This window comes from Ailuropoda melanoleuca, chromosome 4 (genome assembly GCF_002007445.2).
Source record: "Ailuropoda melanoleuca isolate Jingjing chromosome 4, ASM200744v2, whole genome shotgun sequence".
Lineage (NCBI taxonomy): Eukaryota > Metazoa > Chordata > Mammalia > Carnivora > Ursidae > Ailuropoda > Ailuropoda melanoleuca.
In genome coordinates, this window is record NC_048221.1 from 128,796,823 (window position 1) to 128,824,165 (window position 27,343).

The window sequence follows — 27,343 nt, forward strand, 5'->3', positions numbered from 1 at the left end:
TTATTTATTTGACAGAGATAGAGACAGCCAGCGAGAGAGGGAACACAAGCAGGGGGAGTGGGAGAGGAAGAAGCAGGCCCCCAGCAGAGGAGCCTGATGTGGGGCTCGATCCCAGAACGCTGGGATCACGCCCTGAGCCGAAGGTAGGCACCTAACAACTGAGCCACCCAGGCACCCCATCTTTCCCTCCTCTTTTGAATTTTGGGCTGGGCATGTGACTTTCACNCGTTCTTTCTGATAGCTGAGTAATATTCCATTGTATATATGGACCACAGCTTCTTAATCCAGTCATCTGTTGAAGGGCATCTCGGCTCCTTCCATGATTTGGCTATTGTGGACAATGCAGCTATGAACATTGGGGTGCATATGGCCCTTCTCTTTACTACGTCTGTATCTTTGGGGTAAACACCCAGTAGTGCAATGGCTGGGTCATAGGGTAGTTCAATTTTTAACTTTTTAAGGGACCTCCACACTGTTTTCCAGAGTGGCTGTACCAACTTGCATTCCCACCAACAATGTAGGAGGGATCCCCTTTCTCCACATCCTCTCCAACAATTGTTGTTTCTTGCCTTGTCTATTTTTGCCATTCTAACTGGCGTAAGGTGGTATCTCAGTGTGGTTTTGATTTGAATTTCCCTGATGGCTAATGATTTTGAACACTTTTTCATGTGTTTTTAGCCATTTGTATGTTTTCATTGGAAAAGTGTCTGTTCATATCTTCTCCCATTTTTGAGGAGATTATGCTAAGTGAAGTAAGTCAAGCAGAGAAAGACAATTATCATATGGTTTCACTCATTTATGGAACATAAGAAGTAAGAAGATTGGTAGGAGAAGGAAAGGAAGAATGAAGGGGGGGTAAAGAGAAGGGGGAATGAACCATGAGAGACTGTGGACTCTGGGAAACAAACTGAGGGCTTCAGAGGGGAGGGGGGTGGGGATTGGGATAGGCCGGTTGATGGGTATTAAGGAGGGTACATATTGCATGGTGCACTGTGTGTTATACGCAAATAATGAATCATGGAACACTACATCAAAAACTAAGGATATACTGTATGGTGACCAACATAACATAATAAAAAATTATTATTAAAAAGAAAAAGCTTCATGAAGAGCTGGTATTTGAGCAGGGAAGGCTGAGTCAATACTTAGAAGTGTTTAGAAGTAGAGAGTTTGATGTGTTGGTGGTAGGGGGTTGTTATATATGCTCAGCTGTGGGAACAGTATGAAAAAAATGGTTTTTATCACTGGACACATGAAAAGAGCAGTGAGTGGTCTGATTTGGATGTAGCCTGGTGTGCATGCAGGGAACAGCAGGATGTAAGAACCTAGGCTGATAGAAGTGGGGACAAGGAATTTTGGACTAGGGGATGTGGACTCTATTTCCTGGACAGTACGGAGCCACTGAGGGACCTGCGATGATAATAGTCCTGAATCAGATATATTAGTCTCTCAGCAAAAAGGAGAGTGAATTGGAGAGAGAGTGTAGAATTAGAAGCTAACAACCAGGTGATCAGCAAGTTATTACTAGTTCAGATGAGAAGTAATGAAGATGGTATTTGGGATTTGCCAAGGGAAATTGTCAAGAGAAAACAGGAACAGGTCATAGACGTATATTAGGAGAATGACTTTATTTGATAGAAAGGATGGCGAAGAAGAGGAAGAGGCAAAACATATAGTAATTTTCCAGACTAATGACTACATTAGTCCATTAGTGGATTCTGAAGTCACCGCAATGGGTTGCAACCAGTGGCTCAGTCAAGATAGGGTACACGTGCTACAGTAACACAGTGTCAGTAACTTTTAACAACAAAGATTTATTTATTGCTCATGATACAAGGCTTTTGAGGGTTGGCTGTCCCATGTAGTTGTCACCGTGCACTCCTCTAGAATCCGGATTGATGGAGTAGCTTCTGTCTGGCATATTTCAGTCTCATGGCAGAAGATAAAAAGGAAATAATGAACCACCCACTGCATCTTAAAACCTCTGCCTGGAGGTAACATTTGTCACCCTTCGCACAGCATTGCACAGAGCAAGTTACATGACCAAGTCTGTCATCAAGGAGTCTGCAAAGTGTCATCCTCCTCAGAGCAGAGAAGCATATGATTGTGAACAATAAAATAGCATTTTTAAATATATATTAGAGTAAAATAGAAAATATTAGAGTGGATTGAATTGTGAAACTTCTGTTTCACTCTTTGTGGGGTGTGTTGATTACCCTAGATTACAATGTAGAGAATATATCTTACTGTGGATCAAGGTAAAAAAAAAAAAGAAAAAAAAAGNTGCTGAGGGGAATAGACCATACAGAGAGAGATGTTGAAATGAAAAAGGAACAGGAACATTTGTTGGAGGAACATTGTCATCTATTTATCTTTTAAATCTGCACACATGAAGACTAGGGAAATTGAATTTTTCTTAATCTTTGACTACATCCTTGCAAAAGGGTTTTTGTGATTTAACTCGGTTCTTCATTTGATACACGTGCCTNTTATTTGACAGAGAGAGACAGCCAGCAAGAGAGGGAACACAAGCAGGGGGAGTGGGAGAGGAATAAGCAGGCCCCCAGCAGAGGAGCCTGATGTGGGGCTCGATCCCAGAATGCTGGGATCACGCCCTGAGCCGAAGGTAGGCACCTAACAACTGAGCCACCCAGGCGCCCCATCTTTCCCTCCTCTTTTGAATTTTGGGCTGGGCATGTGACTTTCACGAGTGGTTTACAGTGGAAGTGATGTTAATTCCAAGCCTAAGGGGACTGGGAGCTTCTATTTCTTCCCTCTTGGAAGCCAGCTGCCATATACAAAGTCCAACTACCTGAGACCACCACACTGTGAAAAAGCCCAAGCTGGCCACATAAGAGGATCATGGGGTACCATATGTTGGTGAAACCTACTTGGACCTTTCAACCTGTCCCATCTGCTACTGAATGCAGCCCAGGGAGTGACCCCAGCCAATGACACTTGGAACAGAAGTCCAGCTGAGTCCTGTTTGAATTCCTGACCCCACAGAATAAGAAAGAGTAATCATTGTGGTTTTAAACCATAGCTGGGGGGATGGTACGTTATGTAGCAGTAAATAACTGAAACAGGATAACAGAGTTGAGTTCAGAGAGAGCTTAAAGCTTCTGATATTGGTAATCAGAAGTCATTAATGACCCAGAAAAGAACATTTTTAGTGAAATAGTGGGAGAAGGGGTTCTCAGGCAGTTAGGTGATAAATGAATTGTGTTCCAGAAATGGGTCAGTAAAGAGCCAAGATGATAACTTAAGGAAGAGGCTGGTCAAAAGAACATTTTTTCCTATAAGTGGGAGAGAATTTAACATATGCTGAGGGGAATAGACCATACAGAGAGAGATGTTGAAATGAAAAAGGAACAGGAACATTTGTTGGAGGAACATTGTCATCTATTTATCTTTTAAATCTGCACACATGAAGACTAGGGAAATTGAATTTTTCTTAATCTTTGACTACATCCTTGCAAAAGGGTTTTTGTGATTTAACTCAGTTCTTCATTTGATACATGTGCCCTGTACTTGGTTCTTCATTTGAGTCTAAAAACCTGAAACAGTTTTTAAAATTGATGTATTGTCATTACTACAGTTATACCCAGCAGTCATTTGAAATTTACAGAGCGTGATTACATGTAACAAGGTCATGTGACAACCTAATTCTTCCATTTTGCAGATAACAGAGACTGAAGTAACTGAGAGCTGGGCGTCTAACCCGTATGTCAGTTAGCCCTGAAGGGTCACAACTAGGACTCTTGTCTTCTGTGTTCTGACTTTCCTATTATCTGTTTCCCAAGTGAAGTAGCTAGGGAGGTGACAGTTGTAGGTGGGATAGAGTAAGTTAACTTTGACAAGCCACCAAAACCTATTTGACCTAAACATAAGATTTTCTACTGCTGTTTCTTTTAATACTTGAGTTCTTCAAATAACACTAGGAAGGGTTTAGTGGGAAGCAGGTCAATGCTTTTGGGGGAAGTTTGGAGAGAATTGGGACAAATGAGAACATGTGTGTGTTTTCTAGCAGAAGGAAGATAAAGGGACTTAGTGTCGAGGCATGGGCCAAGCGGAGAAATTGAACTCGGAAAACAACAAATCAGAATCCTTGAATTGCACTGGGGGCAGCAGGTGGATGGAGGTATGAAAGGAAGTGGATGGTTCCGGAGACACAGTGCACAGGCATCCCACACTTACGTCCTCGCAAGCCACCAGTGACCCTTGCTACGTGAAAACCACAGGTGTCAGGCAGTCAACCCCTAACTACTCTGCTTGGTGAAAGACTCCCTTGCAGAAAACAATAAATCCCTTCCTCTGAGGAAAGCTTGTATTGAATATGATGAAATGCAACTTTGCCAATCACTTGTGCATTTATTTAAATGCATATATTTATATGTTTGTGTGTGTGCACGCACACTATCTTTTCTAATTACCCAGGAGACTACCTTGCTGAAAGCCGAACACATGGAAAGTTTCAACTTTGCGACTTCAGCCATGTTTTAGTCATCTGCATATTTTTTTAAAATCCTAAAATTGCTTTCAAAGTGGAAAAATTGTGTGGGCTTTTTTCATCTTTTCATAACTCAAAAACTATTTAATATATTTTTCTCAAACTTCACAAAAAAAAATCACCTTTGGGCTGAAACCAAGCATGGAAAATTTCACCACAAAGGGCTAATTTTTTGGAAAGCTGCAAGAAAGTGAAAACAGGGGTTTATAATAAAACATTCTTCATGCATGTTAATCCTTAATACTTTATCTAATGCATTTCATCTGAGTATTTCTGAGGACTTTTCAGATTTAAATATTGAACCATTTTAGCATTGGTGTATCCATGATCCAGTCAGATACGGAAAATTTCCCCCATCTTCTCACGGGTCCAGTGTATTGAGAGTTAGTGAGCTGTGTTTAAAGGGACAAGTAGGGCAAGTGAAGTGAAATGGCCATGAGGCAGAGAAAACCTTACATACTGCCCGCACACATGTTAGCACCTCCTCTTTCTGGCCCAGGAGTAGTCCTGAGCAGAATAGAATGTAGTAGATGACACGAGGCACTCATTCAGATAGCTAAGCCAGCATTTCTCAAAGCAGCATCAGCATTACTTGGGGTCTTGTAAGAAAGAAATTATCGGGCCCCACTCAGACCTCCTGAATCTGAAACTTTAGGACTGGGGCCCAGCTATCAGTGTTCTCTCTCACGTGGGACCCAGGTGATTCTGATAGGTGCTCCAGGTGGGGAGCCACCAACCGAAACTCCCCAAAAGCTGGGGGCACAGAATGTATGGAGAGGCAACGGACAATTGAATCTGTCCTTGGTCTTTCGGGAACCTGTCAGCTCTGCCTTCTCACGTCACGCCCTGGCAGCAGGAGGAACGCTAATCAGGTTCTCTGAAGCAAAGTTCTTTTTGTCTCTGTTTCCTGTATCGTAGCTCTTTCTGCCTGTGATCTGATCTGCAAGCACTGCGACCCTCTTGAGTAAAGGTGCTGATATCCAGATTGTTCAGGGAAATAACGCTACCAAGAAGTATTTTCTCATTTCCTTGAGTTATCGGGGCCACACCCGGTGGGCCCACATAAGTCACTGTCATTTCTTTGCAGTCTTAAGTTCCAAGATTTAAGTGGCAAGGTAGCAGAAGTCTGTCAGTGGAAGCTGACTTAAGCCGCACTCTTCTGTGTGCAAGGTCTCAATCTTATGTTTTGCATTGGCCCTCTGCATTCCAGCAAACCCCAGTGTCTATGTTATTGTGTCTCTAGGCACTGAAGAGCTGTGTTTGTGGCATTGTATCAATTCTGAGAATATTCTCCTGGTGATGGAAGTCATCAGTCTGCTGTATGTGGGCCTTTAGCTAATCACCCAGTGCTTGTTGTTAGGATGGAAAATTCAGACATAGCCTGGGAGAGGTGTTTAAGCAGTTTAAAGCAGTTTAAAGGTATAGTCAGTTACAACCCATCTCAGCAAAGCTTGAATACAGCTATCTAAGCTGATATAGATGGAAAAGAAAAAGAGTCTCATTTTTAAATTGACCATTTAAAATTTTTATCATGAAAAACTTCAGACAGAAAAATAAAAATAATTGTGTAATGAATCTCCAGAACCCATTATCCTGATTAATATAGCTACTGATATTTTGTTACCTTTACCTTATTTTTTTTCTTAAATAGTTTCAGTTGAATTGTAGCCCTCATGGTATTTCACCCATAAATACTTCATTGTGCTTCGTTAAAAAAGGACCTTTTCTTATATAACTACCATGTCATTATCACACCTAACAAAATTAATGGTAATTCTCTGATATCATCTAATTTAGTCCATATTCAGATTTTCTTTGTCCCCAAAATGTTTTTTTACAGGTGGTTTGCAAGATCCTTCTTTAGTTTAAAAGTTTTCCTTCCATTATAAAAGTTCATATGTTTTTAAGTTTCAGGAAAGTAGGAGAAAAATAAAAAATAAATGTAACTCAAGATTCGTATAGTATCCAGAGAGACTTAACCAAAAAATATAGCATGAATTGCTTTCATAACTCAACAAGTAGCTTTTTAAAACTGAATGTAAAATTGCTTAAAGAAAAGTATGGATAGATCATGATTTTGTATAGGACATTTTAAACCTAGCTAACTTGTCCCTTGAGTTTCCATGTTTAGACCAGAGGATAATACAGCACGCCCTCTCAATTTTGTTTTTATTTTATAAGAAAACAAACTTCGAACTGTTTTTGCATTGTTATTTATTAGGATGTAAAAATTTATGTAAGATGCTTGTAGATATTTAGAGTGATTGAAGATTAAACTATGAACTGTTTTTGCTATGAGGATTATTACATCACCATAGCCATCATTTGTGGATCTTACTTAATCCACTCAGCAAGTCTTTGATGGGCTCCTGTACCCGTTTTCTACATGAGGAAACCAAGACCTAGGACAGAAGTAACTTGCTCAGGGTTAGAGAGCTGGTAAGTGCCTGTGCTAGAATTTGAACCCATGTGTGTTTGACTCCACAGTTTGTGCTCCTACTGAAGAAGAGCTAGGTAATAAAATCGATCAAAAAATACGTACCCAGCACAATGCATGACTCAGTGCTTAATCAATTAGTATATGGTAGTACTTGGTAAAGTCTGTTTATTGAGGATATAGTAGCATTTGATAATGCTTGCTAAATGGACCTCAACAGTAATCAAAATGAGCTGGTACTATTTCAGTATTTAGAAGAAAAATGTAGTGTTGTGTGCATATATACTTCTGTATACACTTGTAGAAAGTCTGAATGGGTAATTTTTTTTTAACCTGCTTCTCCCCACTCCTAGAATAATTGGGATTATTGATAGGTATGTCTTTTGATGGTCTCTTCCTGACTGTTATTTGAATATGATTTAAAGAAAAAACACAGATTGTGATTAGCATCATCATTCATCATACTGCTAGAATGAAGCAGGTTCTTTTTTAGAACAGTACAGCCATATTCAAATCTCATCAGGCCATGAGGTTCATAGCGGCTAGGACTCTAAGAGGCTCTGTGAATACCTTTATGGTTAGATGGATACAGGTCTGAAAGACTGAGCTCATACCTTGCTACATTTTGACTTTGTTATGCCAGTGAACCAGGTGTTCCCAGAAGAGCAGATTCATAGAGCCTTAGTGGATGGAGCATAGAAGAGATAGCATGCAAGAGTATGAAAACAGATGAACACATTGCTGTGAAGTTGTTCTTCTGTGGCTCGTTTATTCTAGCCAGAAGATTCTTTTTAGGTCTATCAGCTTGTGGAGATGAGAATGGTGAATGTGATCTTTAAGGAAGGAAAAGGCTTTCTGATATGGGTACCCTGTATGCATGAAGCTGTTTCACCCTCCCCTCTTGCTCTTACGGAAAATCTGTGAACAATATGCAATGCAGGCCACAAAAAATTCCCTGAAGTGGAAAAAGCCTAGCAGGCACTAAATGAAAGATGCTTCACAAGAATAAAATGTGGTTGCTTTGATATCTTGCATCCAAGCCAGTTCAGACTAATTGCATTGGGTTGGGAAGAAGCCAGATTATCAGGTGTCAGAAAGGTGTATTATTGATGAATGGATAAAGATTGAAGCCAGCATCATTTCTGGCAGCCTGTCCCTGGGAAAGCAGACAGTAAATCATTTCCCAGTATCAGTCCTACAGAGACCAGAGGGTGCACGCATAAATGAAGCCTGTAGACAGTCCAGAAACTCCCATTTCAACAAATAATTTTAATTCGTCTCCTCACCGGTAGAGTTCTGAGAGCTTCTGGAGTAAACCAAATTGAGTGTTAGAGATTCAGCCTTTTCCTTTTTCATGGCTCAGGACCCTTGAGGAAATGCTGAGAAGCTTCTCGAGCCCCACTGAAGAGGAGAAAGGCTTGAGGGCTTCCGTCATTTTATATGAGTGTTGACTGGTGCCGATTCAGAAGTGATTCCGTAGAATCTTAGGGGCAGATTGTGATCATCTGGGCGCCAGGGGAGTTCTCCTCCAGGTCCTCTGAGGGAGATGGCCTCCTCTGTCTCCCTCGGCCGCAGTCCCTGCACCTGCCCTGTGCGTACCTAGTGCTCCCTCCCACCTATTAGTATTTCTTCTTACCCACTTCCTTTCTGCTTCCTCCTAGCACCACCCAACAGATGCCTTCCGTCCACCTTCTGAAATCATCTCAGATGCAGACTCCTACAGGAGTTCTTTCCTGATTTTTCTCAGTTGTTATTATCCTTCCTTTGAAACGTTTTTCTCATAATTCTTATATAGTCCACCTTGTATTATAGGTACTGCATATTTATTTGATTCTCCCTAATAGATGTTCACGCTTTCCTTTTTTTTTTTTTTAAGTTGAGGTATAATTTACACACAATAACTTTTTTTTTCTCTCCCTGACTCAATCTAGATAATTTCTGCGACCTATTTTTCAGTCCACCAATCTTCCCTTCAGCTATGTGGAAACTCCTTTTATACCCATCTTTTGCAGTCTCATTTCGGTTATTGTAATTTTCGCTTATAAAATTTCCATTTTATTATTTTTGTTGTTACCAATTCTTGAAATTCTGTTGTGTCTGATAATTTCAACATCCAAGTCTCGTGTGGTTGCATTTCTTTTCTTTCTCCTTGCTTGTTTCTGGTCATCTCATCTTTCCCTCAGTATGTTTGTATACAAGTCAGAGTTCTCCAGAGAAACAGAACCGGTAGGATGTGTGTACTTATAGAGGAAGATTAACTATAAGGAATTGGCTGACACAATTCTGGAGGCTGACAAATCCTAGGAGCTGTAATCCATAAGAGACCCAGGAGGGCGGATGGTGTTTAAGTTCTAGTCCCAAAGCAGCAAGTTTGAGACCCAGGAAAGGCTGATGTTTCAGTTAGAGTCCAAAGGCAGAAGAAAAACAATGTCCCTGCTCAAAAACAGCAGAAGGAGTTCCGTCCTACTCAGCCTTTCTGATTGGAAGAGGCCCACTAACATCAGGGAGAGCAATCTCTGCTTGACTTGGTCTGCGATTCAAATATTTATCTCATCCAAAACATCCAGAATAGCGTTCCACAAATATCTGTTCATCCCATGGCCCAGTCAAGTTGACACAGAAAATGAACCATTCGGGCTCCTGGGTGGCTCAGTTGGTTGAGCATCCAACTCTTGGTTTCGGCTCAGGTCATGGTTTCATGGGTCATGAGGTCCAGCCCCATGTCAGGCTTTGCGCTCATCAGGGAGTCTGCTTGAGATTTTCTCCCTCTGCCCCTCCCCCCACTTGCTTGCTTTCTCTCTCTTTCTCTCAAATGAATCAATAAATAAATCTCTAAAAAAAAAAGAAAAGAAAATGAACCATCACTGCTAATAAGGTGGTTTTTTTTAATGAATTCCTGACATTATATTTGAAAAATTGTTAAGACAATGTGAAGCTTCTGTATTCCTCCATGGAGAATTTCCTTTTGCTTTTGACTAGCAATTACAGTAAGGACTGATCACACGTTAATGGCATCTGGACTCAGGCTGATCAATGCTACTTCTGTGAGAGTTGGTCTATGTCCAGTTGGTCACTACTTCTAGGGAATAACCCTTTAGTAGTTCTCACTGAGAGCCTGGGGTGCCTTCTCTTGAGTGGGCACCAGATGCCCAAATTTTGCCCCTTGAGCCATAGTATACTTCTAGAAACCCAGCTTCTTGTCTTCTTAGCTGTGGTTCACAAATTGGTAAATAAGATGAGCTATTTGAACACACCTCTCTTGAGTTTCCTTTTTCTCTAGAATTTTGGCCCTTTCATTCTCTTCTGCCTTTGATGCTTTCAAAGGCACTTTTAAAAAAATACTTTTCCCAGCTTTTCTAATTGTTCTTGGCAGGAGGATTGCTTTGCAGTAAGCTAGTCTGACACCCCCACTCCCCATCTCCGCCGTTACCAGCTGTTGGCCTGGCTTCGTGTTCTTCAAGCTCTGCTATTGAAAAGTATGCCTTTTCAAGTTTTTGATTCTTTATGTGACTTGTTTCTTCTCTGGACAGTTTTAGAATCTTTACTTTATCCCCATTATTACATTTTATGATGATATTCCTTGGACTCTTTATGCTTTTTAATTTGGAAACTAGCATCCTTATATGCCAAAGTCTTCTCCTGTATTTTTTTCCTCCTTGTTTTCTCATTAGTTACACGTTAAGCATCTAGAAATGATTCTCTTGATTTATTTTACATTGTCAATCTCTTTCGCCCTTCCCCCTCTTTTTAGTTCTATGCAGTGAGAAATACTGCATATTTTCCCAGCTTTTTCTTGTAATTTTTAATAATTAAATTTATTTCAGCCTTCATGAAAATAATTTCTTTGTTCCCTTTTTGTAGTGTCCTTTTTATTTCACTGCTCACTCGCTTTCTCTTTCTATCTGAGGAGAACAAACTTTTGGAGTTTTGTTGAACTATCACGATTCATTATGAATACCTTTTTTCATGTTTTGTTTATGTTGGTCTGTCTAGTACCATTGAAGCTTTGCTTAAATGTCTGACATTCCTTTGTTATCTATTCATATTTAAGAATGAAGCACTGAAAATCCTAGGAGGTTTTGTGTGGGAGTGAGCCTTGTCAGCTAGCTGGACTCGCTGCAGGGTAATTGGACAGGCATCCTGACATGGGGGGTGGGGGGTATTCCTCAGTGTCACTATCTGTATGGTTTTTCTCTAGAGCCATTCAGTTTCTCCAAAAAAGTCTCCAAATCTCCTGTCTAAGGACAGCCTCATCAGAGCAGAACAACATGAGAGGCCGGTGATTGCATTTGAGAGGTTCAGCATTTAGTGTTTGGGCTTTCATTGAATCCCTCTTTGCTGTGGGCCCTTTGCCCTGCCTTTCTTTGTGCCTGTGTACCCAGCTCAGAAAGCTCTTTCGTTCGGTTTCTATAAAGAATAAACCTGCAGTCCTGAGCTGGGCTTGGAGACGAGTTGTTGCTTGGGGGTATTGGATGAGGCAGTCATCTTGGAAGCCTCACTGCCCCTCAGCCACACCTACATCCATTCAGTCTGCTAGGTGCCATGTACTGTCACTGAGCACCTGTAATAGACAGGAAAGTACCCGTGAACAAAGCGGAAAAGAAGCTCTGCCTTCTCAGAGCCCACAGTCTAAGGGGAAACGGTAATAAATACGGAAAATGCAGAAATTAATATGTTCAAAGGTGACACTACCTTGATAAAGAGTGGAGCAAGATCAAGGGGATTGGAAGTGCCCTGGCTGGGGGATAGAGGGCAGTGGTGGACTGTACTTTATTAGCTAACATTTTATCTGGAAACAGTTTCAAACGTACAGAAGCGTTAGAAGAATAAGAATAGTACATAGAGCACCTTACACACTTTACCCACATTTACAGTTGTTAATATTTTGCCTCATTTGCTTTATTATTTGTTCTCCCTCTCCCCACCCTCACACTCCATCTGTCTCTGTCTCCTCTCATATATATATAGGATAGGGGTATGTGTACAGTGTGTGTGTGTGTGTGTGTGTGTGTGTGTTTATTTATTTATATGTGTGTATGCACATACACATATATTAGTTGCTGGCTAAAATTTGAGCTGATAACAGAGTATATGATGCCCATTTTCATCATATAGCATTTTCAGATACCATGGAACATTTTTAACTGATAAATTAGTGACCTGTCATATTTGTATGCCAAACACTCTTAAGAGCAGAAATGTTTGTAGGGTCTCAGGAGTGCCATCCAACCCTGTTAGGGAAGGTAAGGAAGGGCCTTCCCAGGGGCACTTGTCCTCTCTCTGAGCTCCGTAGAAGCTGAGGTCTCAGAAGTTCGGTGAGTTGCAGTGTTAGAACTCAGAAGCTAACTCAGGTGTTTGCCGAGCCGGGAGACCACCAAGAGGGAGACTACCCTCAAGAACTTGGTGTGTCTGGGAGTCTATGGGCAGAGGAGCACTCCGTTCAGAGGCCTAGGAGGGAGAAGATACGTAAGATACATCTTTGATACATCTCTGTTTTTTCCTGATCTGAAAGGAGGACAGATCCTTAGCTGCTCCATTATCAAAGCTGGTAATGGGATCTATGTATGAACTTGAGTTATTTGGGCCTAACACTTTGCTGTGAATTAATTGCTTGTTTTCCCAAGTTTTAATCCCTCTCTCCTGGGGTCTTAGCTGTCCTGACTGTTGGATTTGCTTTTTGCCAGATTATATGTAACAAGAAAGCCATATTTTGAGCCTTCCTTTTGACTTCTGAGAAGCTGGGAGTGTTGTCTGGGACAGCTTCTGTGGCAGAGTCCCTGCGGTGTGCTGCTTTGGCACGCACCCAGCATGTGCCTCTGGCCATAGGCCTTTCCATTGTTCCTCTCTCTCAGTCTGGAAACCCATGATGGATACCTTTGCCTCATCTTAGCTCAGTTATTAAAATGGTACTTTATGAAACGGAGGTGTACGTGTTCCATAGTGTCTTTAGCAAAATTAAATGGGGAGGAGTCTTGAGGAGTCTTTTGTACAGATTTCCCCAAATAACCCTGAGCTGTGTCATCAGCACTTTGCTCATGGAGGTACCCAGTGAATAGTGGTCAGTTTCTCTTTCCAAGGCCCTTCTCAGAGGTTCCTAAGCCATGATGGATCAGAGGTCTCTAGTGCCCATTTTATGGTTCTATTTACTCTTTCCTATAACATACTTCCTATCATGCATTATTATAAATGTCTCTCTGCTCAGACTTCAGTTCTCTAAAAGCAGAGACCACTTTGTCTTGTCCACCAGTGAGTCTCCTGCACTCCCTGCAGCATTGGTGTATTGTAGGTACCAGTGTATCCTGAATGAAGGAATGAATGAATGAATGAACCAAAAAACAAGCAGTAGACCTAATGAATGACCCTTCCTTCTCAGTCATTCTACGCTTAAGCTTTTAAAGACTGCAGTTTCCAACTTTGGAAAGTCCCAACCCTATTGTGAACAATTGGAGTTTTTCTTTCTTTCTTTCTTTCTTTTTTTTTTTTTCTTCCTGGCCTACATAGACTACTCCGGCTCCAAGTTTAGGGAATTGCCAACTAGCACCTTTTTTGGTCAGCAAAACCATCCTTTCTGATTCTGTGTAACTTTGCCATCGAAAACCAAGAGAAAGCTGAAATTGCCAAAGGCCTATAGTAGTCCTCTGAGAAGGTTATTGGTGTAGACATGAGGATAGGTTTGCTATTGTCACCATTCACTGAGGCTACCTGGAGGAAACTGTTCCGTTCGGAGTGACGTGCTCTGTAGTAGAGGGCTGAGCCGCCCAGCAGCCTGTGAAGAGTCATCTGCAGTGGGTCTGTGAGCATCACAGTTTCCTATTTGAGTTCTTTGTGATTCTGAATCTGAAAGACTGAAAAGGAAGTGAATCCCAAGCGATATTCAGCTGAGGAGAAGAGCACTTTGCATTCAAAGGAAAACAAATGTGAAGTATGAAATGACAAGAGCTTGAGAAAAGTGGGCTATAGGAAGACTTTGAACCTATATTTCAAATATTTAAGTGTAATCAATCATAAGCTATATAAATCTATCTGTAAATATGCAAGCATTCCTTGTAATTAGCAACACCAACATGTAGATTAAATGCATAGAATGGCGCTTTTTTTTTTTACGTTCAAGTAATTAAAGTGTAGAAAAATCTCTGTCCCAGAGGGTCATGAGTATAGTTCACATGAATGGAAAATGGTAAAAGTGGTCTTTTTCTTGAACACCGTCCATCTGAAGCAAAACATGTTGAAGTGGTATTATTTTTTTCAGCAATCAATTGCTGAAGGATCTCGTGCTTTACTTCTTAGGATACGGGGTTAGTAATTTCTGAAGCTGAATGGTTTGAAACGCTTGTAAGTATTGGTCCATATATACAATGGAATATTATTCAGCTATCAAAAGGAATGATTTCTCAACGTTTGCTGCAACATGGACGGCACTGGAGGAGATAATGCTAAGTGAAATAAGTCAAGCAGAGAAAGACAATTATCATATGGTTTCTCTCATCTATGGAACATAAGAACTAGGAAGATCGGTAGGAGAAGAAAGGGATAAAGAAAGAGGGGTAATCAGAAGGGGGAATGAAACATGAGAGACTATGGGCTCTGAGAAACAAACTGTGGGCTACAGAGGGGAGGGGGGTGGGGGAATGGGATAGGCTGGTGATGGGTAGTAAGGAGGGTACGTATTGCATGGTGCACTGGGTGTTATACACAACTAATGAATCATCGAACTTTACATCAAAAACCAGGGATGTACTGTATGGTGACTAACATAATAAAAAAAATATTAAAAAAAAAATACTGGCCTGCCTGTAACAATAATGATAGTGATTGGCTCACCCAGAGGAAATTAGGTCACAAACAATGATTGCTAAGAAATTCTTTTGTATAAAAGTATATAGTGTATATAATATTTAATGGCATGGGCTCTGAAGTTACCCTGCTTGGGTGCGTACCTCATCTTTGTCATTAAGCCTCAGTTTTCTCTATGGAATGAAGAAACTACTCGATAAGGTTGTCACAGGTATTAAATGAGATAATGTTCGTAAGGTGCCTTTACATAGTTCCTAGAAAGTAGCAAAGTGATTACTGTTATTACAAGCACTTCTCTACTGTGGGGCATATCCCTATCTTACTGCCATACGAAACTGTTAGAATACAAGATCTCAGAAAGCAAGCGCTTGATCATTAGAACAGAATGGCATCTGCAGATTATAAACTGCATACATATGATTAAATAAGCTGAATAGTCTTATGCTAAGGAGAGGAAAACATGGCCCCAAGGGGAGAGGAGATAAATAGGTCAGACTAGGATTATCTCTAGGTCTGTGCCTTGATCACCAACAACTTTATCTTTAAAGGCTATGTGGTTCTCTAACATGACTTAACAACGTTGGCAATCAGATAAAAGGAAAAACTGTGTGCTGTGTGTTCCTGTTTTCAACATGTGCAGTGGAGAAGCACCCTGCCATTACTGCAGCAGGTGGGCTCAGCTAACAAACAAATAGGGAAAGTGGCAGTGATACTGTTCATTTGATGATGTTGAAATACTATTTATCGTGGCTTCAGTTAGTCCAAACGTAGAGGCATCATGGCTGCATCCCAGAAAAAATGGATATATCTCTAGTATGCTATCTGTACAATAATATTTATTGGTGATTCTTTAGATTGTACTCTTTGTTTAAAAAACATGCCAGGGGCGCCTGGGTGACTCAGTCATTAAGCGTCTGCCTTCAGCTCAGGGTGTGATCCCAGAGTCCTGGGATCGAGCCCCACATCAGGCTCCTCTGCTGGGAGCCTGCCTCTTTCTCTACCACTCCCGCTGCCTGTGTTCCCTCTCTCACTGGCTGTCTCTCTCTCTGTCAAATAAATAAATAAAATCTTTTTTAAAAAATTAAATAAATAAATAAAAAACATGCCAATTTAATGAAACATTGCACATAATCCACGTCTGAACATCATACATCTTACCTTATGGCTATACTTGAAATTGTTCCCTAGCTTCATGTCTATAAAATAACTAACAATAATAATAAATTCAGAAAAAATAAACATCAAAATACTCTCTCTGATCCCCCAAAATGTACTTTCTATAAAAAGTCCCAACATGTATATTTACTTAACTGCATTATTCAAGAAAACATGGTTGTGCTTCATCATCAAAGTTGACTCTGGTAGATTTCAAATGAGAATGTGAAATATATGAGAATGTTTCCTTGGAGTAGAATGAACTGGCCAGCCTAGAAGTTCTTTCTTTAATGAGACAGTAACATAAGAAAATGTTTTGTCATGTACACAGATTTGGAAACCTTCTCTGCACAGCTGTGTTATAAAATTGGGTATACTTCCTTGACCCTGGTGATTGTTTTGCCAGTAGGTTTCTGTATGAATAAAAGAAATTTTTATTACTGAGGCTTATCCTATCAAATTTGGACTATGAATTAAATTGAAGTTGCCATTATGGTATCTAAGAAAAGTATAAGTTTCACCCAACAGGTAATAACTGTTGTTCTCCAAAGGCAAGAGAGGAAAACCAGTCTCATCAACTGAGTATTAGTTGTGATAAGCAATCTTTGGTCTTCTTATAGTTTTGAGAGGTAATGATGCATTCAGAGTATGAATTAGAACTTCCTTATTGTTTCGGTACATTCCCATGATTTCAGAGTGCACTTGAATTCTCATTTTGTTATTGATACAGATCAACCACATGTAACCCTGTAGTTGCTCATGTATTTTTAGAGTTTCCCTTGCATGCAATTTTGTTTAACATGGGTCACAGTAATGGATCATTTGTACAAAGTAATGGATTGCTTCCTCTTTCTGCCAGCTGATTTGATCAGTCTGAAGTTCCTTTGCACTGTGGGTTACTTAACAAGTATGGAATCTGTATGGTATATTTTTTAGTATGACAGTAACTGTATTAACCATTTGTGTTCTCTAAATCTTTTAAGGACATTTTAATAAACACAAAGAAGCCCTTGTTTTGAAATGAATAAACTTGAAACTAAAATGAGCAATGAGTTATCATAAAGGACTAAACCACCAGACTTCTTGGAAAGTAGGTCATTTTCATTAGGTGATTGTTCCGGTTTAACTGTGGATTGGCCAGGGAAAAAAATGAAAATATTTCTTTCTAGCTTTCCCATTTAACGTATTTTTCTGCTTTTACAAACGGAGTATAAGAGAACATATTTGTTTCACTTTCCTAGTGAAGAATTTGTAGTACCTGAGGGTCCTAGTTCTGAACATTTTCCTTTATCATCCATGGTGCTGTTTTATAAATGGCAGGTTTAGGGGATTAATATTAAATGTAATGACCTCACATTATTCCCTGAAATTATTTTTTTAGCCAAATCCCTGATGATAGTGGTTGGTTTCGTTTTTTACTAATACGATTTAAAAGGTGTCTGGAGGAGAAAATAAGATTGAGAGCTGAACAGTTAAATTCCAGTTGGCAGACACTGCATTATTCAGTGACATTAATTCTCCAGGTATCATTCATAGGACATAGTTGAAAAACCTGAAAATAAGCAAAATTGCCTTTGTTTTTTCAAAATTAAAACCCCAAAGAGTGTATGAGCCCAAATGCGTAGAATGTCTCCTTTAAAGTTTGCTAACTCCCTTTTATTCACAGTCCCAACCAGCTGGTTTCAAAAAAAGAAAGAGAATTTAGACATCCTTGTTGTCAGCACATGCAAATCTACCTGATGTTAATTGTAATATAGTATTCCATTGTGTGGCCGCACCGCCATATATGGGGCCACTTCTCATTATGAACTCTCATCTCCAATCCTTTGCTGCTCCAAGTAATTCTTTTTTCCAGTTTTCCCAACTGCATTTATTGAACAGCTCCTTTTTTTCTCCACTGATTCATCATAAATTTTATTCCCACGTGTATTCAGGTTTGTTTTGAGACTCTTTTATGTTCCACTGAGCTATGTGATCCTTTTCTGATAAATAGTTTCAACTATTGTAGCTTCGTAATCTGTCCAATATTTTGGAGAGCCAATCTCTTTCTCTTCTTTTTCAGAATTCCTAGTTGGTTAGTGCATTTCATTTTGCAAATAAACATTAATATAATTCATTAAATTTCAAAATAATCATCTTTTAGTATTTTAATTGGTATTAAAATGAATTGATCCATTAATTTAGCAGGAGAATTTGTACCTCTTTTGCAATGGAAGAAAAAAGAAATGTCCCATCGTGTTTTAAAGTTTTCTTTAGATAAGTGCACTGCATTTCTTCTTACATTTGTATTTAGCTATTATTTTTATACATGGGATTTTTTAATGTTTTAAACGTAAGTCATAAATAATGGTAATTTTGCCTTTCCAATATTTATAACTCATTTTTTATCTTGTCTAATTTCACCAATTTAGTACTTTTGAGACAGTATTAACAATACAACAGAGTAATTCTATTAAAGTTAAACACGTCACTCTTGTTTCCAATACCCTTCAGAGGCTTCTCAGCTACTCACAGTAAAACCCAAAGTCCTATCAGACTCTACATCCTCTGTCCCCCCTGCTGTCCCCGTGATCACAGCATGAACTGCTGTCCTTTCACACATCCGACCCCAGCAATACTGTTCTCCATGCTTTTGCTCAACACACCAAATTAGGTTCTGTCTTACACCCTTTCCACTTGACCTGCTCCTCCGGCTCTTCCAGAAAAACGTTTTTTCCAAATATCTTCCAGCTCACTCCATGAATGTGTTTGCCCAAATGTCAGCTATCTTTGTAGCCTTTCTTTGACACCCTATTGAAAGCTACACCACCACTTCCAGCAATTCCTAATCTCCTTTCATTAGTGTATTTCTTCCCTATATCACCATGGACCTGAGTTTACTAACATAGGCATTTTTGCTTAATTATTATTTTATTATTTATTGTTGTTTATTCCTTAAATTGTCCTGTAATTACTTTAGAATTATTAATCATTTTTGTGTCTTACATACACGCTTTGATCACTTTTTGTATCATTTACTCAATAATTTAATATTTATTATCAATTATATTTATTGTTTATATCTTTCTCATTGCAAAAGATAGAAGAAAAAAATAAGGTGAAGGTATACAAAAAAATAAAGTGCAACAAAGTAAGATTTTAGGTTTGCATTTTAGGCTTAGCTCCAAAGTATTAGGAATTATTTAAATAAAAAGGTAGTAAGCGTATTAATCATACTAGTTAAAAGACAAAGACTGTCAGATTAGTTAGAGAAAAACATCCAAATATAACCTCTAAATGTAAGGCCATAGAAAAGTAGAAAGTGAAAGAGTGGGAAAAGTTGTATCATACAAATTCTAACCAAAAGAAAGCTGCTGTAGCTATGTTCATATTAAAATAAGCCCTAAGGGAAAAGCATGCTAGAAATGAAGAGAGTTTTGTGTTTTTTTTTTAAGATTTTATTTATTCATTTGACAGAGAGAGCACGCACAAGCAGGGGGAGCAGCAGGCAGAGGGAGAAGCAGGCTCTCCTCTGAGCAGGGAGCCCATTGTGGGGCTCGATGTGGGGCTCGATCCCAGGGTCATGGGATCATAACCTGACCCGAAGGCAGACGCTTAACTGACTGAGAAACCCAGCCGCACCTGAAGAGAGTTCTTTCATAATTATAAAGGTTTACTCTGTTAGGTACTAATAGTCAACATCAGGAATGAAAGAGGTAATATCACTACTGTGGTCCAGAAATTGAAGTATGATCACAGGATATTACAAATAACTTTATGCCAATAAATTTTGAAGTTTAAATGAAATAGACAAACCCCTAGGAAAAGATAACATTAAACATACTGAAGAAGAACTTCTATTATTTTTTTTCCAAGAACTTTTAAAAGCCTGAGTGGTCCTAAGCCATTAAAGAAATTGAATCCATCAATAGGCAAAACTTTCTAAAATATACTTAAGCCTTCACTAATGAGTTCTATCAAATATTTGGAGAATAAATCATTATTATTTTACAGAATCCTCTAGGCAACAGAAGAGGAGACCATACTCTCCAACTTAGTTTCCTCAAACTAGCAAACCCTTTACATCCAAACCTGGAAAAAAGTAATACAAGGAAAGAAAGTCATAGACCATACTCACTCATCAACATGCAAAGTGCTATACAAAATATTAGGAAACCATGTAAAAAGAATGTATCATGACCACAGTGGGTTTATCCCAAGAATGAAAAGTTAATTTCACATTAGAAAATCAATTGATAGTTTACCACATTAATAATTACCAAAAAGGTAATTGATAAAATTCAGCATCCATTTATGATTTTAAAAAGCAATTAACTAACTAGGAATAGAAATGTTTTTAATCTGGCAAAGTATATCTCTGGAAAACCTTCAGTGCACATCATCATGTGATTATGTTGAAAAAAATTTTTTTTTAGTTTGGGAACAAGAATTATTTGTTAGCATTGTATTAGCTCAGGTAACGTAAGAGAAAAAGATACAAGGATTTGAAAGGAAGAAATAACACTATCGTTATATGTGGATGATCTGACTATGTATTAGAAAATCCAAAAGGATCTACAGACAACTTACTAGAACTAAGGGACTTTAATAAGTTTGCTAGACACAAAATCAACATGTAAATATTATTTATATCATATATAAGCAACAACCATTTAGAAAATGAATTTTTTTTTAAAGATCTTATTTATTTGAGAGAGAGAGAATAGTGGGAGGGAGAGGAGAGAGAATCTGAAGCAGACTCTGCACTGAGCACAGAGCCCAATGCAGGGCTCGATGCCACGACCATGAGATCATGACCTGAGCTGAAACCGAGCCGGATGCTTAACCAACTGAGCCACCCAGGCACCCCTAGAGAATGAAATTTTTAAGATACCCTATTTACAATAGCATAAAAAAATAAGTACCTAATAATTTACAATAGCATAAAAAAATAAGTACCTAAAAATAAGTACCTAATAATAATAAACAAAAAGTTGTACAAGATGACTACATGTAAAATGTATAAACATTTTTAGAGACACAAAAAAAGAACTATCCCATGTTCGTGGGTTGGAAAACTCAGTATTGTAAAGATAATACTTCTTGAGTTAATTTTTAAATTTAGTACAATCAGAATCTCAATGAGATGTTTGTGGAACTTGAATAGCCAATTCCAAAATGTTTATGGAAATGCAGAGAGCCAAAAATACCCAAGGCATTTTTGAAGACAAGCTGGGGTTTAACTTTTTGTACCAAATATCAAAATATATTATGAAGCTTTCGTCAGTATGACACTGTGCTCTTGGTGTAGAGTGAGAGAGATTGGCCAGTGGAACCAGTCAGAGAGCACTAAAAAGAACCCATTCACATCTACATGGGATTCACAACAGGAGTGTCCATGCAGAAAAGCAGGGAAAGGTCAGCCTTTACAGTTTATAGTGCTGGGACAATCAAGTTTCCATATGTTAAGAAATTAAATTAGACCCATATTTCACAGCACACGTAACAATCAGTTTCAGGTAGATTATGAATGTAAGTGTGGAAGACTAGACCACAGAGCTTTTGGAGACACTATTAAAGAATGCTGGCTGCCAGGGAGCCAGCCATGCCCATGGACTCTGGCCCATCTGGCTTCTTCAGTGTGGCGTGTTCTAGGGCTCCTGGTGAGACTGGCAAACGAGAGTCCAGCTGAAGCCAAGAGGTCAGTTCCTTCATCTTTTCCTTTGCGGCCACTGCAGCTGCTAACACACCTGCTTCCAGCCTCGAGGGAGAAGTCTTCCTGTGGTTGGGAAAAGTACCTCCTTGGCCCTTCTGCTGGGAGGCCTCAGCAGGGCAACGAGAAGCCCTGCCTGTCCCAGCACCGAAGACTGCTTTGTGTAAATCCACCCCTGTTTGAATCTCTCAAGTCTTGTTAAGTCCAATAGAATGTTGGTAGCACTCAGGAGTAAAAGGATTTGTGATGTTAGAACAACCCAAAAGATAGGGAAAGACTTCTGAATCTGAAGGTGTAAAATCAGTGGTCAATTGTAACACCACTCCAGTTGCTGAGAGAATTCATCCTTTCTGCCTCTCAGACTCTTAAAGCATGCTGCTTGGTATCCAAGTGAAATGCCAGATCCCCGAATTAAACTGCTAACATTTGACAAAATGATAAAAATTTACTTTCTGTGTGAGTTCCAGACACCCACTAAATTGCCTGTACTTTCAGAAACAGAGGAGGAAAGTGTCATAGTTATTAATGCCATGTTGCGTAAGAGTTCTTATGGATCCACATCTTTAACACTTGGTATTGTTAGACTTCTTAATTTTTGCTGGTCTCTAGGGGATATTCCACATCCCTAAGAGTGACAGCAGTCACATGTGACCTTGAGCCATCAGTCGTGGTCCTGAAGAATGTCTTTGGGCAGAAAGGCAGAGGTGATGTAGCGGCATGCCACTGTTCACTGACTATGGGAACGGGCCGAGCGTGTTCCAGGGCTGTTGGATTCTTTACAGGTGCCTCCTGCAATGGCAGAAGCATGCAGTTACGGTGCTGGTGCTGCCCGCCCTGCTCACCCTGTGCCCTCACCCTGTGGTGGTTATGGCAGAATCGGGACCGCTGTAGCCCAGTGTTCTACCGGGGGGAAGAAGAAGACCGAATATCAGAGCAGTCCTGGGATTCCAGAGCTGACCTCGTTCCTCCTCTGTCTGTGTTTGAATACACTGGGTTGGAATTCACACTGAAAGTGGCATCCAGGGAGAACGATTCCTTTAACTGACTTTTCTTGGTTAGTCAGACTTCACAGAGATTCCATAACCTTTATGTGAATCTTTATATATAATCTTTGTATAAACACATTGCAGAATAAGCAGCAGGCTCTCATCAGAGGATTCTGGATCATCCCTGATGTTCTGGAGTCCACAGTCATCTGCACCACAAGGCCCCACGAATGCCTTTATTATGCACACACAGTCCATCTAACATCTCCTCTGCTTTGCACTTAAGAAAATGCTAAAGAGGGGGGCGCCTGGGTGGCACAGCGGTTAAGCGTCTGCCTTCGGCTCAGGGCGTGATCCCAGCGTTGTGGGATTCGAGCCCCACATCAGGCTCTTCTGCTATGAGCCTGCTTCTTCCTCTCCCGCTCCCCCTGCTTGTGTTCCCTCTCTCGCTGGCTGTCTCTCTCTCTGTCAAATAAATAAATAAAATCTTTAAAAAAAAAAAAAAAGAAAATGCTAAAGAGGCAGCAAGTCCCGTATTCTAGCTGAAATCCTACATTCATTCCAAAAGCACATTGTGAGCATTTTATATGTAAAGTTGCCAATGCAGCATTTAAAAAATCATCAGAAAAGGCTGTGGCTCCCTGCTCCCAAAGAATGTCTTTTGTTCACCACTAAGACCACAAGGAACAGTACATTCTTACTTAATGTGACAGAGGAGGAGACCTCGTAGAGGTCAAATTATTATTATGACCAAAAAAGAAACAACTAAAATATCTCAGCTGCTATTGAGAGAAAAGGAAGAGTCTATAGGAAATGGCTGAGCACTCAACTGACAGATATGACCAAGGAAAAACAAGAAAGATGATTACAAGAAGAGTCCTCCACAGTTTCACCATCAAATCCCTGTTCTTTATTAGTGGAAGACACTAACAGAGAGACTGTACATTAGTGAGAATTACAGATCAACTTGAACATTTGGGCAGTGGCACCTACAGGTTACTATGGAAAAGGACTGTCAGTGGTAGAGGATGAAAAAGAGTCCACAAAAGCCTGTGCTGTCCTGTCAGGTCCTGCCAGGAAAAGTGCATTCAGTGCATCCGAAAGGAGGAATGTAAATACATAAGGGAAATGGCAAATCACTGATACCTGGAACCAAAGGAACAGACTCGCAGACTCCACTAAGAGGTAGCTTTACCTAATTTCTAAATAATCATTTCAAATGAGAAAAGTAATATCTTCATGATTTGAGGTTGGACAAGAATTTTTTTGAGCTCAGCACAAAAAATAAATGTAAAAGAAAAGATTTAAATGCAACTGCATCGAACTTAAGAACTTATGTCCATTAAGAAAAAAAATAAGAGATGAACAGGCAAGCCAAGGACTGCAACATGACAAAGGAGTAGTATCGAAAATAAAAAAACAAAGACAAGATTTGTAAATCAAGGAGAGAAAATGATAGGCAGCCTAATAGAAAAGTGTGCAAGAGACTTGAATAAGCACTTCAGGGGATATAGAAAATGTAAACACATAAAAGTTGTTCAACTCTGCTGGTGATCAGAGAAACACAAAGCCATAGTGAAATACCGCTATCCTTCAGGTTAGTCAAGATTACAGAGTTTATCAGTACCAAATGTAGTACAGATATGTAACAATATGAGCTCATGTCTGTTGATATGGGGGGTACATTAGTACAACTACTTTGGGAAATTATTTGGAATTATCTACTAAAGCTGAACTTACACATACCATACGACATAGTATTTCTACTTTGAGTGATATCATCAACAGAAATACATACATACATGCACCAAGAGACACATATAAAAATGTTCACAGCAGCATGTTTGTAATATCTCTGGACTGAAAACGACCCAAATATCTATCAGTAAAATAAATAGCTGTATGTTCATACAGTGGAAACTGTAGAGTCAAGATAATAAGCGTTTCCTACATATATCAACACGGATGAATCTTATAAACTATTGAGGGAAGGAAGTAAAACACAAAAACATACTGCTGATTGCATTTATATAAAATTCATTAACAGACAAGCTTTAACTATAGTATTAAGGAATATGTATTAGTCTGCTCAAGCTGCCATAACAAAATACCGTAGACTAGGGGGCTTAAAGAAGTGACTTTTATTTTCTCGAAGTTCTGGAGGCTGGAAATCCAAGATCAGCATGCCAGCCTGGTCAGTTTCTGGTGAGATTTCTTGGCCTGTAGATGGCTACCTTCTCCATGTGTGTTCACCAGACCTCTTTGTGTGTGCTTGGGAAGAGAGCGAGCTCCGTGGTGACTCTCCTTACAAGGACACTAATCCTGCCTACCAGAGCCCCACCTTGTGACCTCATTTAACTCTACATATAATCACGTTGGGAATTAGGGCTTCAGCTTATGATTTCAGGAGAGTCACAATTCAGTCGATTGCAGGACGATAACTATTAATGTAAAGTAAAATAAGGAAGTGATTATAGTATTAAGGAATGATAAGTATTGATATAAAACGAAGTAATGAAGTCAGGATAGAGGTTACCTAAGATGTGAAAGAGGTAGGAGTTGGGATTGGAAGATGCCATGCTGGCAGTGTTTTGTTTCTGGATCCACATAGCTGTTCATTTATTCCATTATTTGTTAATTTACGCATTAATGTTTTATATGCTTTTCCATATGTATCTTAAACTTTTTTTTAAAAAAGTAAAACCATTGTGTCCGTTCTCATTTCCTGGTCTACAATCTGTTAACATTGGTGATCTATTTCACTTATATTACTCTGTTATTAATAGGGTTTGTGCTTAACTCTTTGCCTTTTCTGATCCCTCATAGAAATTATTTTTATATATTATTTTTTAAGTATTAATATGGTAGATAAGGTAAATTTAAAATGTTTTAAAGATGCTCTTCTTTCTTGTGGAGTATATATTTCCAGGTATCCTGATGAATTCAGTTGAAATTATATTTTGTCCTTGAACATTTTCCCATGTGGGTAGAGATTTCCAGCTTTGCTTCTTTCTGGCCTGCACTTTGTTAAGGTTAAATCAGATATTAGAAATGTATTTGGTCCTCTTAAAGATTATCTTTTATTGGTAAGAACAAGGAATAGAGGATCTTTTCCAAAGTGAATTATTCCCAACTATAATCAATAAATGCTGACTAGAACCAAGGTTCTTTGTGGAGCTCTACTTTCTTCTGGTATCACTAGTCAGTCGATATGGTGTAGCTCTTGAAAAGGCACATGAATTCCTAATTTCAGCAGTCTTTCAAAAGGATTGTGAATTGCTGTCCCAATCAGGAAAGTATCTAGTAATCTGATTTGCTCCTAACCCTGAAAATTAACCCCAGTAACTCAAGGGGACATCCTTATATTCTCCCTCAGATGGCTTGTGCAGTGAGAAGACAGCAGATGGTGATTCTTCTCTCTCACAACAGATCTTTAGTCATATTCTGAAACCCCATTTGTCCATACTGTATGGAAGAAACAGTAAAACAGTGGGTTATCCCTTAAGAAAACTTCTCATCAAAGTATGTTTTTTATTATAGATAATTCGCTCCTTTCTGCTCTTTCCAACAATCGAGCGAATGTCTGAGTCACCGAACGGCAGGATCGCCACTCCACTTCTGTGCTGGCTTCGATATGCTCTCTATGTTTTTGCCTACCTTCTACTTAAACCATGGCCTGAGAAAATCAAGTCCTTTGTGATCAGAATTGCCCTTCGAATGATGAACCTGCAGAGCGAATTTTCGGTCCTGAGTGTATTAGAACCGTTCTGCCTTGGTAAGCACATTTTTTTAAATAATTTTTATTTTGTTATATTAGTCACCATACAGTACATCCCCAGTTTTTGATGCAATGTTCCATGATTCATTATTTGCGTATAACATCCAGTGCACCATGCAATATGTGCCCTCCTTAATACCTCACCAGCCTGTCCCAATCATGCACTCCCCTCCCCTCTGAAGCCCTCAGTTTGTTTCCCAGAATCCACAGTCTCTCGTGGCAAGCACATTTTAAAATGTATATGTTTTTCCATTTCTTTGTGTCTTCCTCAGTTTCTCTCATAAGTGTTCTATAGTTTTCAGAGTACAGAACCTTTACCTCTTTGGCTAGGTTTATTCCTAGGTATCTTATTTTTGGTGCAATTGTAAATGGGATCAATTCCTTGATTTCTCTTTCTGCTGCTTCATTATTGGTGTATAGAGATGCAAACAGTCTTCTGTGCAGTGATTAAAAGAATGAAGTCTTGCCATTTGCAATGATGTGGATGGAACTAGAGTGTATTATGCTAAGCAAAACAAGTCAGAGAAAGACAAATACCATATGATTTCACTCGTGGAATTGAAGAAACAAAACTGAAGAACATAGGAGAAGGGAAGGAAAAATAAAATAAGATAAAGAGAGGGAGGCATACCGTAAGAGACTTACCTATGGGGAACAAACTGAGGGTTGCTGGAGGGGAGTTGGGTGGGGGATGGGCTAATTGGGTGATGAGCATTAAGGAGGGCACTTGATGTAATGAAATAAAGAAAAATTTAAAAATATAGAAAAAAATAAAATGTATATGTTTATTCTTGTATCAGAAAGTAGTAAGAGAATAAGCTCAGACAGTTGATGAATATTGAGCAAGGAATTATTTGTTGTTTTTTTTTCCCCAGAAGCTTAAAACTAGACATAAAATAAAAATAGAAATAGAGAGTTTAATTTTAATTTTCATTGAGCTTTAATTTTAAAACTTATCCTCTGATTCTCTCTAGCTGTCAGATGGTGGGGA

The 27,343-nt window shown here is 39.3% G+C and overlaps 1 protein-coding gene across 14 annotated transcripts in view; it reads left to right on the top strand.

Moving 5' to 3' along the window:
• Positions 1-27,343, top strand: part of LDAH (lipid droplet associated hydrolase) — a 108,886-nt gene that overhangs the window by 48,902 nt on the left and 32,641 nt on the right. For 9 of the 14 annotated variants that reach the window (XR_004625072.1, XR_004625071.1, XR_004625073.1 and 6 more), the window contains one exon: positions 26,115-26,349. The exons of 4 other annotated variants lie outside the window; for them this stretch is intronic. Coding sequence is in view for 7 of the 10 variants with exons in the window: in XM_034659853.1 (XP_034515744.1) it covers positions 26,115-26,349 (235 nt within the window). In the remaining 3 variants the exon portion in view is untranslated. Of the gene's footprint in view, positions 1-4,027; positions 9,658-26,114; positions 26,350-27,343 lie in introns of those variants that run through there. One more of the 14 variants, XM_034659859.1, reaches the window with a different exon arrangement.